General features: G+C 39.4%; 2 protein-coding genes across 6 annotated transcripts; one reads left to right on the plus strand and one right to left on the minus strand.

The window, feature by feature from the left end:
- The first annotated feature begins 1,084 nt into the window (after nucleotides 1-1,084).
- LOC103468306 (volume-regulated anion channel subunit LRRC8C) lies at nucleotides 1,085-5,708 on the plus strand. 4 transcript variants are annotated; one of them, XM_008415282.2, is made up of 4 exons: nucleotides 1,085-1,187; nucleotides 1,556-1,597; nucleotides 2,059-2,210; nucleotides 3,275-5,708. In XM_008415282.2, the coding sequence occupies exons 3-4, from the start codon at nucleotides 2,070-2,072 to the stop codon at nucleotides 5,543-5,545; spliced, it is 2,412 nt and encodes an 803-aa protein (XP_008413504.1). In that variant the 5' UTR covers nucleotides 1,085-1,187; nucleotides 1,556-1,597; nucleotides 2,059-2,069; the 3' UTR covers nucleotides 5,546-5,708. The 4 variants fall into 4 exon arrangements, with proteins under 4 accessions (XP_008413504.1, XP_008413512.1, XP_008413520.1 ...); XM_008415290.2 differs by having other exon boundaries at nucleotides 1,106-1,187; nucleotides 1,542-1,597; XM_008415298.2 differs by lacking the exon at nucleotides 1,556-1,597 and having other exon boundaries at nucleotides 1,113-1,187.
- A 2,762-nt stretch (nucleotides 5,709-8,470) lies between these two features.
- cdkn2d (cyclin-dependent kinase inhibitor 2D (p19, inhibits CDK4)) lies at nucleotides 8,471-11,787 on the minus strand. Of its 2 annotated transcripts, none has more exons than XM_017306780.1 (3): nucleotides 11,328-11,787; nucleotides 10,810-10,967; nucleotides 8,471-9,430 (listed from the first exon to the last, which is right to left on the minus strand). In XM_017306780.1, exons 2-3 carry the CDS (start codon nucleotides 10,948-10,950, stop codon nucleotides 9,077-9,079), a joined length of 495 nt encoding a protein of 164 aa, XP_017162269.1. In that variant the 5' UTR covers nucleotides 10,951-10,967; nucleotides 11,328-11,787; the 3' UTR covers nucleotides 8,471-9,076. The 2 variants fall into 2 exon arrangements, with proteins under 2 accessions (XP_017162269.1, XP_008413491.1); XM_008415269.2 differs by having other exon boundaries at nucleotides 10,810-10,970.
- Between the last annotated feature and the right edge of the window lie 92 nt (nucleotides 11,788-11,879).

The raw sequence follows: 11,879 nt of genomic DNA on the forward strand, positions 1-11,879 counted from the left end.
CTTGGCAATATGTGTATTTATTTTATTTTACTTCCCAACACTTTTGCAGCTGTAACTATATTTTATGTGAAAGGAAGCCCTTCACATTAAAGGACTGCCTTTGAAGTCACAACCGATAAAAACCTCAGACTTTAACTATTGGAATCGGCCCCCTAATTCCAACATCAAAGAAACAACAAACTGAAACAGTCCAAGCAATGTGTGAATATGATGGTACTGTGAACATTTTAAATTAACAGAGGTGTTAGTGGTTATTAAAAGCTGAAGAAACTAGCATGCTTCACAAATCACAAAGAGTATTCGTTGCGGACAGAAATGGTCAGGTGATGGGTACAGGAATGTCTGGAGAAAGAGATATTAAGACAAAGGCTGGGAGGTCAGGGAATGAACCTGAACTAAATCAGTGGATGTGGCAGAAAAATAAAGGTTTGTATTGCCTTTTCTATAAAGCTCAAAAGTTTCAGCAGTGTTTTAAAGAATCTGTTCTGATTGTAGAGTAGTCCATGGGGTGGAACAGTTACAAGTAAGCTATTGATATTTTCAGTCACACTTACACCAAAGAAAACCAAAAGAATCACAAAAAACGTGTAAAAATGTGTTAAACAGTGTAGGAAGTGCGTAGCGATTGAAGTTGAGATTATTCAACACGTTTTAGATTTTAATTTGATTTAATTAGATCAGATTAATGATTTTAATCTGATCATTAAACAGATGCAAAGTAAAACTTAACTGTTGACTGATTCGACACGAATTCAATCTCCGCACTGAATTGGATTTTAACATTAACTTTATTATATTTCTCTTTAAAAATTAAGACTATTTTTTCCCCATTATACAAATGTATGTCTTTTTTTAACACAACACTAAAGTGTTGGGAAGGAAGAGTGGGGTTTCAGGAGACTGAAAGCAGGGTATCACACAAGCTGCAGCTAGTGAGAAGTCACGCACATCAAGCAAAACTGGCCTGGAGGGAAAAAAAAAGTTTGTTTCCGGTCTAGATCTTATCTTCCAGGTGTGTCGATGTGTGAGTTTTAGCGAACTGGAGTTTACTTTGAAAGTCTGACCGGAACTCTCCTGTGACTTGTCCCTCACTTCACACCGGTGCGCTCCCATGAGGTGATGGAAAAAATAAAAAAAACAAGTTCTCCAACTATCACCGGACACAAACAGATACTCTCCGAACGCAGGTAAGGCGGACTCACTTGGCTGAGTCACCGTTCGCTTTTACTTTACTTTATGAACCCATAACGCGAAACGAAACTAATGTGAAAACTTTAGAAATAACGCAGCTCGGGTTACTGTGTGCATTATGAGCTCCCGTTGATCTTCGCAAAGTTTAGCCCCTTAGGGTGAATTGCTGAATTAGTCATCGAAAGACTTTTTGTATCTACTGCTAATGGGATTGGATAAAATGTACTGTCATAGGTGCATTATCTTTATTTGTTGACATCACTGGGGACTTGTAAACACATTTAAACCAAATTCCTTATGGCATATTTGACTGTCTCCTATCTGAGGGCTGTTTCTTCTTGTCTGACTAGTTTTTCCATTTTAGGTCAACATCCATCCATTCAGTCATTATAAGCAAGGTGTGGAGGTGGGTAGGGCATTGATTGTTACCCATATAAACGTTCAGATTACAGCATTGTGAGACAGGAGAATGCATGTTTCAATAGGTCGCAGCATTTATTTCTGATCTGTCAACTAAACGGAGTGCTACTGTTAAATATTTATCACCCATTCCCAGGTCTGTATGTGGCAATATTTACATCTACATATGTAAACAGCATTAGAAAACAATCTGAAATTCTGTTGTGTTTTTTTTTTTTGGTTTTGGTATGTCAAGCCTAAGATTATCACTGGCCCCCTTTGAAAAACTTTCTAGCAGCACCCCTGGTCCCTACTTTATTTATTCCAAGGTGCAGACACTTAGCCTTGAGTTTTAACACAAGTTTTTCTCTGTCATTTCTCTTGTGATATCTACCAAACCTTGAAACTGTCTTGGCAGATGGTATTAATTTAAAGCCATGTTGACCTCCACTGTTCTTCCATCACCAGAGCGCAGCAGCATGATCCCAGTGGGTGAATTAAAAAGCCTCGGGATTGAGCAGAACTCCCAGTTCCGGGTGCTGAAACCATGGTGGGACGTTCTGTCAGAGTACCTGTGCATTGCAATGCTCATGATTGGTGTCTTTGGCTGCACCCTGCAGGTGAGGTATCTGCCATCAGGAAAGATATTTTACTGCATGTTACCTAATTTCTACAACTTAACATTCCTGGGGAGGTTAATTATTAGCTTCTTTTGGCGTGTTGTTGCACCCCGGAATGACGTATCACAATATTAAATTCCCCACACACCCTTTTTTTCTGGCTCAGCGCAAAGCATAAAAATATGTGCAGTTTCTTACCTCCAAGCCATTTGAAAACACATCAAGAATAATTTAGTAACTCTGTTCTAATAAGCTACAGACATACAAATGGACTTAACCTAAGTCATTTTTCATTATCTCACAGTCACACTAAAAACTTTTGAAAAATCCAACCTTTAATTGTAGTGCATTTATTCAGGGGGAGGGAAAAAACAACCAATCATGTTAAGACAAAATTGCTTGTGGCACAATTGACACCACAAACAATCCTTTCGAACGGTGCGGGGCTGCCAGGAAAGAAAATCTATCTTTCCATTACACTCTTCTTGGATCTTAACTGGAACCATGCGCTTTGGTCAGATGACAGAAAGTATGGTGGAGGTTCTATGATGCCGTGGGCCTGTTACTCCTCTGAAGACCCTGGGAAGATTGCTAAAGAGACTGTTTTTTTATAGTGACTTACGTCATGTTACATATGTTTATTTAATTGCCCTAATTTTGTAGAAATCAGTTTTAATGTGGAAATTAAAAAGGTTTTTTTTGTGAAAAAAAAAGCCAGGTCTTGATTGATTTTTAAAAGTAATAAAATTGTTAAAACATCCAAAGGGGGGAGGGGGGGGGGTTGTTTTTTTCTATGTACTGTAGGTGTATGTTGATCAAAAGATAACAGGTAAAACTCCTACAAAAACAGGGCCTCATGAATATTTATACAGCATACAGAAGTTTGCAGTTAAAAGAGAGGAAGTGCAGAAAACCAGAATCCCAACACTTAAACTGTGAAAATGTGGTTTATTTCACATTATTAATAATTTGGGGATTTTATCAGAATGCATTGCCACACATTATTTATTTTAATCTTTCGTTTCTAGCTCATTTACAGAACATTTTCTATTTAATTTCCACAGCTTACCCAGGACAAGATCGCATGTCTGCCCAGCCATATCACCAGCCCGAAGAATGAGGCAGTAGACTGCAGCTACATCATTGACTACAGCAGTAACAACAGTGACAGCCACATCGTCACGGAGCTGTTCGGTCGCAAGAATAACCTGGACATTCACCAATACTTGTTTGTTAACCAATATTGCTATGAGAGGTTTGTGCACTGGTATGCGAAGTACTTCCCATACCTTGTGGTGATCCACTCTATGATCTTCATGGTAGCAAGCAGCTTCTGGTTCAAATTCCCTGGGACATCTTCTAAAATTGACCTTTTTGTCAACATTCTGGGGAAGTGCTTTGACTCACCCTGGACCACGAGGGCCCTGAGTGAAGTTTCAGAGGAAAGAGGAGAGGAGAAGCTGGTCAGTTTGAGGAGGAGCACCATGTCGAAGGATTTCAAAGACCACAGAGCAGACGAGGAGGAGAATATAGGACTTCTTCGCTCCACCTCTGTCAAGTCTAATTCGGAAAAGAAAGTCCAGGACCCCCAGCCTACTCCTTCTGTGTTGGACAAAAAGGAGGGAGAGCAGGCCAAAGCTCTCTTTGAAAAGGTGAAGAAGTTTCGAACCCATGTAGAGGAAGCAGACATCTTATACCTTATGTATGTGCTACAAACATCTCTCAAAGTCTTCAAGTTCCTTATTATCATTGTATACACTGCAGTGCTGGTACAAAATATTGAAGTAATTGTGCTCTGTGATGTCCCTCCTGACCTGACTGGGTTTCATATCTTTTGCTGTACCCACACCAAAGCTCATCTTTTCTCCAAGCTTGCTTACTGCTACTTCTGCTTCGTAGGAGTGTATGGATTTATTTGCATCTACACCTTATATTGGGTGTTCCACCGACCTTTGAAGGAGTACTCCTTTGAGCACATCAGACTGGAAACGGGTGTGATTGACATACCGGATGTAAAGAACGACTTTGCTTTCTTGTTTCATCTGGTGGACCAGTATGATGCTCTGTATCCTAAAAGGTTTGCCGTCTTTCTTTCTGAGGTAAGCGAGAGCCACCTCCATCAACTCAACCTGAACTACGAGTGGACCAACAGAAAGCTGCGCGCCCACCTTTCTAAGAACTCCAAAGATAACTTGGAACTCTGTCTTATGGGACTACCAGGCCTTCCAGACACCGTCTTTGAAATCACAGAAATTGAATCACTCAGACTGGAGCAAGTTAAAAATGTCACAATTCCAGCTGGTGTGGCAAAGCTGGATTCTTTGCAGGAGTTGTCTTTGATCTACTGTCCAGCTAAGATGCAACTGCTTGCCCTGAACCACCTTAAAGAACAATTAAAGGTTCTACGTCTTGCTTTTGAAAGTTCAGAGGAGATCCCTTTGTGGATGTATACCCTCCATTCTCTGGAGGAGTTATATCTGACTGGTCCTTTAACTAACGAGGTGTCGAAAAGTGCCAACTTGGAATCTCTGCGAGATCTCAGTAATTTGAGACTCCTCAGTCTACGGTCCAACCTACGAAAGATACCACCCAACGTTGGTGACCTGGCGTCACAGTTGCAGGCATTGCGCATCCACAACGAAGGGGTCAAGCTCCAAGCATTTAGCACCCTGAAGAAGCTAACAAACTTGGTTTCCTTAGAGCTATCAGGCTGTGAGCTGGAGCGTATCCCTAGCGCTGTTTTCAGCCTGAACAATCTACAGGAGCTAGACCTGAAGGAAAATAAGCTTTGCACTGTGGAAGAGATCCTGAGTCTGCAGCATTGCCGGCGTTTGGTGACGCTCCGTCTGTGGCACAATAAAATCACGTACATTCCTGATCACATCGCTAAGCTGCACACACTGGAGACGCTGGACATAAGCTGGAACAAGCTGAAAAAGCTCCCGTCTCGACTGTTCTACTGCACCCGGCTAAGGCATCTCGACATCTCCCACAATCAGATCACATCTATTCCTTCGGAAGTGAACATACTATCGGGTCTTCAGTTCTTTTCTGCTGCCTTCAACTCTCTAGAGTCTCTGCCAGAGGAGCTCTTCTCCTGTAAACGAATAAAAACTCTGGTTCTGAGTAACAACTGTCTTTCACATCTTAGCCCCAAAGTGGGAAACCTGGCCCAGCTTGCGCGGCTGGATATTAAGGGAAACCGGTTGGACTCTGTGCCTTTGGAGATAGGGGAGTGTCCTCTTCTGAGATGCACTGGACTGGTAGTAGAGGACAGCCTGTTCGACTTGTTGCCATCAGGCTTACGAAAGAAGCTGAGTCAAGGCCGAGACTGAAAGCTGAGGATAGTCGCAAACAAAGAAAATCATGGTGGCCAGTTGTGTTCTGGCTTGCTTTGAGGAAAGTGTTTTAATTGTGGAAAAACATGTGTATTACATATGTGTTTTAGAAAAACACATATGCAAGTGCCTACTTTTATTAAAATATCTTTTTTACAGAGCTTGTTTCTTGTTTGTTTTTATTTTTTTGGGATGGTTGGGTGGTGAGGGGGCGGGGCATGGTCCAGCTCATACAATAGTTCTCAAAAGGTTTACAAATTTTACCTTATTTTGCACAGAATAAGGACTCAGACAGACCTAAGCTGTTTTTGACTGTGGAGGTTTGTGCTGTATCCTGCAGAACAGGGTTTTACTGCCCAGAGAGGAGTGTCCTTCACTGTGTTGAGTCATGTTGCCCCCATTTAGGAGACATAGAGAAAAAGGGAGACATTTGAGACAAACACCAATACACTTAAGTTTTAATTTAATTGTATATTATTTCTTTAATTGTAAGTACGTGTTGTTGCATTAGAAATACAACAGACTATTCTGATTACTAATCTGAATATCATAATACTAAATGGTTAAATACAAAGTTTTTTTTTTTTAATTACATTCTTTCTCCATTTATTAATTCATAATTTTCCCTCTAAGTGTATCGAAGGTCAAACTCAGCAACCCGAAACACAGTGCATTTTTCTGTTTCTGCTCTGTACCTGCAAGTCTATTATTCGTGTTCTGGCTTGCAGAGCATGACTAAAAAACAAAAGCCTAGCAGTCAAAACAGAAATACCTCTTCTGTAAAATGTAAGGTAAGGTAATTTTATTTATAGCACATTTTCAGCAACAAGGCAATTCAAAGTGCTTTACGTGAATTTATAGAAAATACAAACAAAATAACAAACCAAAGGAAAGAAGAAGAAAAAGAGCAAAAGAAGAAAAATAATGTAACACTGGCCCGCCCTCTTGGTATAATATAGATTGTTATCTGGGTGTAACTGAGGAGTTTTGGAGTAGTTTGAACAACAGTAGCTGCACAGTATGTGCCAAATGCCACCATACCAGGTAAATCATTACCCTGTGTCTTTTCTGTTGTAGTTAAGGGGGTGATGAAGTGTGCCACCGGTATTAGACAGAAAGTTGTGGGAATGTTTTAATCAGCTTTAGATTAAAAAAAAATATTTTCATATTTCACTGGGAACTCTTCATTCCATAATCCACAAAATAAATATTCCGTAACTTCAAACTACAAACGCATGAGCAGTGACTTAAACTGATAGGTCTAGAAAAGTGATTTAAAGCTTCGATACAACACCCCCCGATTTTATCACCTGGTCAGATGAGACAAAAACGCTTTAGTCTACGTTAGACTGTCAGAAAACCAGAACTGCCCATCACCCTAAATACTCTGTTCCCCACAATAAAACATGATGGTGGCAACATCATGCTGTGAGGATGCTGTTCTCCTGTGGGATTGACAAAGCTGGTCAGATCTGAGGGGGGAAATGGATGGAGCTAAAAACAGTGGAATGCTGGGAGAAAATATGTTAAGAGACTGAAGCACAGTTTTTAGTTTCATTTTCCACAGAGGTCTCAGCACTAGGTGGTTTTGATAGTCATGTTTTTGACATGCCCATTCTTGTAACCCTTCTGAGGATCTAAAAGCAGGATTTCTTTAAGAAGCTTAATTTGCTTTACAAAAAAAAATAAGAAAATGGACCTTATAAGTGTAGATGTTGACTCTGGAAGTATTTGCACACACAGCACACCCAGCTTCAACCCAGTTGAGCAACTGAGCTCTAGCCAGTGTCTGGTTGATTGTCTCAATCTGACTCCTTTACTAATAAAGTTTATTCGTATTTCACAAAAAAATAGCAACCAATTAATAATAAACAAGCAATAAACATTGAATTTTGTCAAATGCCACCATCAAAGTCATTAAGAATAATCATCAAATATACAAATATATTGATCACCGAATCAAATGAAATTCTAAACAGCTTTAGATTTGATCTAAAGGAGCTCATTGTTTCAGCTGTTTTATGGCGCATACAAATTAAATGCTGTTTCTCAATGTTTAAATGCTGTTTCTCAAAATTAAATGGTAGAAAGTCTAATGACTTTCTACCATTAGCACTCAGAAATATTACAATTTTAGCTGGTCTAGTTATAAACTTCAAGTTAAAATACAAGTCATCAGAAGCTGAAGAATTAGAAATGCCTTTGTACCACTTGAGTTTGATTCTGCCATGTAAGCATTTTAATTTGGATTTTGAAGCAATAGACCAATACCAAGTAGCACAAAACTGTGAGGTGATGCCAATCTGGAAATTGTGGTTTGCATCACCTCAATTTTCCGTTCTCCTGAGTCAATACGTTGTAGTTACCGTTCACTGCAGTTACTGCTGCAGGTCTGAATACTTTTGGAAGGCCCTGCAAGTGACCTGTGAATACGCACTTCAACACAAAGAACACAGCAGCACAGTAGCTGAACTGTATCTGCTCTCTCTTCTGGTGAAGAAGGAGGCGCACAGGCAAACAAAATAGCCATTGTGCCGTGAGAGCCCTGAGCACAAACGGCAGCAAACTGTGCCTCGGTTACCTAGGGTCTGTAACAAAAACAGGACTCTCATTCAGTTTTAGCTGCAGAGCAGTTATCTTTGTGACCTTTAAACAGGGTTTTCTGGTTCTGTGCATTCCATTTTGCACTTTTCAGCTTCGTCATTGATGGATCACCTTGATGAGGTGTTAAAACTCAAAAAATATTTAAAAAGAACAGTATGGATCAAAACCTCTGATTATCAGCATGTATACTGCTCACAAATACTAGAAAGACACTAAAGAAACCGGTCATCTATTTTGTCATTTTATTTTGAAATACCAAAAGGAGAGCAAGCTCAAGATTAAATAAATTAAAAAAAAGACAATGAGAGACAATGAGACTTAAAGTTCATAACTTTATTTTGTGCTTTCTTCAAATATTAAAGTGAATAATCTCACTTTTGTCTTAAAGGTATTTATATAAATAACATTTCAACAAATCACATCAAATGTTGCTATTTACAAAGTCACAGGAATATTAATTCCTCTTCCAACAATAAATAAGAGTAAATTCAAAGTCCATCTAATTAAGAGAAACACAACTATGCAAAGCAATCAGGGTGCACCATTTCATTTTTGTAAAAAAAAAAAAAAAAAAAAAAAAAACATGTGTAGAAACTGTTACAATTTATACACACAATGGAAATAATGTAAAAAAAAATCACATAACACTGGAGGACAACTATCTACAAATGTGCACTCCCAATTAACAGGGAAAGAATGTAAATATAAGGTGCCTAAACTGCACTGTGCAAAAGGTGTCTACAGTATATAGCCACCAATCCACTGAAAAGAAGCTGCCAAGACATCACGTCCCGTCACATTTTAATGCTCAGCTACCAAAAACCAAATTCATGTATTCAAGTTACCAGGTACAAAGCAAAAAAAAAAAGAAAAAGAAAATGAAAAAAAAAGTGAGGTTTGAGTTACGCAGAGGATTAATTCTTACTAACTGTGAATATGAGCAAAAAGTGAGTTCATCATATCCAGCTCACCCAGAGATCGGGCAACGTCTATTGCTGTTTGACCACTGACGTTGGCATGTTTCAGGTCGGACCGTGGAGCCAAGAACTCCACGACATCCCGGTGGCCTTCTCGTATGGCGATGTGGATGGGGAGGGCGCCGTTCTGGTCCTGGATGTTCACTGAAGCCCCGTGCTCCACCAGGACCTGCAGGGTCTCCAGGAAGCCCGTCTGTGCTGCATCATGGACAGGCGCTATGCCGTGTTTGTCCTGGACGTTGGGCTCAGCTCCTTTTTCCAGCAGCAACCTTGCTACTTTGGAGCTCCCCATCATCATCACCTGAGAGGAGATGTTAAATAAGATGAATGTAGAGCACATAATCATTTTAAAACACCTTTGTGTAAATTGGTGAGCTATACAGTCAAAGACCTCTTATTTTCTCAGCTTTATGTCAGTAAGTACCCAACTCTATTCACTGCATTTACTACAAATATCAACATGTCATTTTTTCACAAAACGTTTGAAATTTGTAAGTACATTTTCCAAATGTTTGTTCATTATAAGCTTATGTTAAACTAAGCCTTTATGTATAGTCGCTCCAATATTTAACATCTCAAGATGTTCCCCCAATAACAATAATAATAATAATAGATAACTCTGAACTAAAACTTTTATATTTGGAAATCCAAATACCTTAGCTGAAATATTACTACCACTACTACTTCTACTACGGTAACAATAAAGAAAAAGGTCCTGAAAGCTCAAAATAAATTCACTTCTATTTAAATTTATAAACCCGATTCGTACCAATGTGTTTCCATTTTGTCCCTTTCTAAATCAATCAATTTCAAAACTTCAAGCAACTCATTTAATAATAATGTATTATACATTTGCTCATTACTTCAGAATTTTAATGAATTACAAAAATAATCTGATAAATATGCTCAAATACAGGTGTTGCATTTTATTTTCTGAAAAGAATTACATTGAAATCTACCTGGTCAAACCAAATTTAGATATGCCAAAAACAATGTCTTTTTGGAAGTCAAAAACATATTTTGTGATAGACTATGACTATGCTTTATATGGAAGTCAAAGTGAAAAGTGGTTGCTGCTATAATGCTCATTTATCATGTCACGTCTTTGTAGTTTTCATTTGTAGTTACAGACTTTTTAGAATTAAACATGTTTGCACATGATGTTTCAGAACATGACGAGTCCAGCATATATGGATCTTTTTTTTTTTTTTTCTGGGGTATTTTGGACATACATACAGCTTCCAGCAGTATGTGTGTACAGTGGATGCTTTAAATTCTAAGTACGTCCCTGCTACAAACAAAAATAAACTGATATGCCATCATTTAACTACACAGTATCCAACAACAGTCGACGCCTTTTCGTAGCCGAAAAAGTCGGATCCCAAGAACCAAAGCTAAAAAAATACGAAATGATCAGCGGCAATAATTCTGTAAATTGGGGATTAAACGGTAAATCCCAAAGAAAAAAAAATGGCATTGGTAATAAAGAACCCACTCAAACTAAATGAAAAAATATAAAATGTGAAGTAGGGATTATGTAATTTCCGTTAACATAACAGGGCGGACATCGGAAATAACCCATAAACACAGCGACCAAATGGATTTATCCTCGGCTCATATTCAGGAGATAATAGTTCTGAAACCGATTCATGATGTGTGAACATAAATGACGGTGTTTACCTGCAGCGCGGTCCGACCGAACTCGTTGGGAGTATCGGGATGCACTCTGCATTCCTCCAGGATCCTCTGCACCTCATCGGCATTCCCTTTGGCTGCTGCCGCCGTCAAAGCTTTCCCCGCGTCCATCTGACTCAGGACCATTATACTCTGGGTTTCTGCTGCTGGATAAGACACGGAGCAGAGTCACATCAAAACTCAAACTGAAATATTTCATTAAGATGAAGGAATTGACAGGTTATTTCGAAAAGCCGGGATGATAATGTCGGCTACCCCTAGCTAACCTTACTACAGCATCCGGCTAACGTAACTTGTAGTTCTCCGCTGACGCCATATTACTGGGTTGTTGCGTACAGCTGCAACGCCGGGGTGTTTTAACAAAATATACGGTTAAACCGCACTGGTGAAGGGAAATATATGCCATCTCGACAGAGATAATTCATATAGACTGAATGTTAATAACAAGTAGCATCCGAGCTAAAGGCTAACGGTTTATCAACCATAAAGGTTTCTGTGCCTACCTTATTCAGTCCGTTGAGATACCAAGCGTCGTCAAGTCTCCACAACCCGTTGCTTCTAGTGCCCAGTTATTTTTAAATACAATTCAAACGAGAAAAGTTTATCAACCTTTAAAAAATACATTTGCGCGCTGAGATCCAAACTGCGGTGTCCCCCTAGTCTAAAATTTACAAACATTGGAAAGAGAATACGCTAGCCAATCACAACTCTCCCAGTAGGCGTTGTTCGTCCATATATGGTAAAATAGGAGGAGCATCAACTCTGTTACTACGCTCTCGCAGTGGCAACATCAACATCTGACCAATCAGAGCTAGAAGCGAATAAAGCGGGCGATTTGTAAACGTTGGCGTCTTCAAAGGGCAGTTCATTCAGATTTCCATCCTTTGCTTGTTCTTCTGCAGGTCGGAGTGACGGAAAAAAGGCGGGTGCGCGTTTGTAATTTTGGGCGGAATTTATCGACTGTGATTACACAATGCGTGCCTGCAGGTGTGTTAGAAATATCACAAGTTAAGCAACGTTTGACACATGTAAAACGAAAAAAGAAATGCACTAAA

This window comes from Poecilia reticulata, linkage group LG1 (genome assembly GCF_000633615.1).
Source record: "Poecilia reticulata strain Guanapo linkage group LG1, Guppy_female_1.0+MT, whole genome shotgun sequence".
Taxonomy (NCBI): domain Eukaryota; kingdom Metazoa; phylum Chordata; class Actinopteri; order Cyprinodontiformes; family Poeciliidae; genus Poecilia; species Poecilia reticulata.

Coding starts and splice junctions, on each gene's coding strand:
- cdkn2d (XM_017306780.1), bottom strand. CDS start 10,950: ATGGTCCTGAGTCAGATGGACGCGGGGAAAGCTTTGACGGCGGCAGCA. Junction 9,431..10,809: donor TCGGTCGGACCGCGCTGCAG/GTAAACACCGTC, acceptor ATCTCCTCTCAG/GTGATGATGATGGGGAGCTC.
- LOC103468306 (XM_008415282.2), top strand. CDS start 2,070: ATGATCCCAGTGGGTGAATTAAAAAGCCTCGGGATTGAGCAGAACTCC. Junction 2,211..3,274: donor TCTTTGGCTGCACCCTGCAG/GTGAGGTATCTG, acceptor TAATTTCCACAG/CTTACCCAGGACAAGATCGC.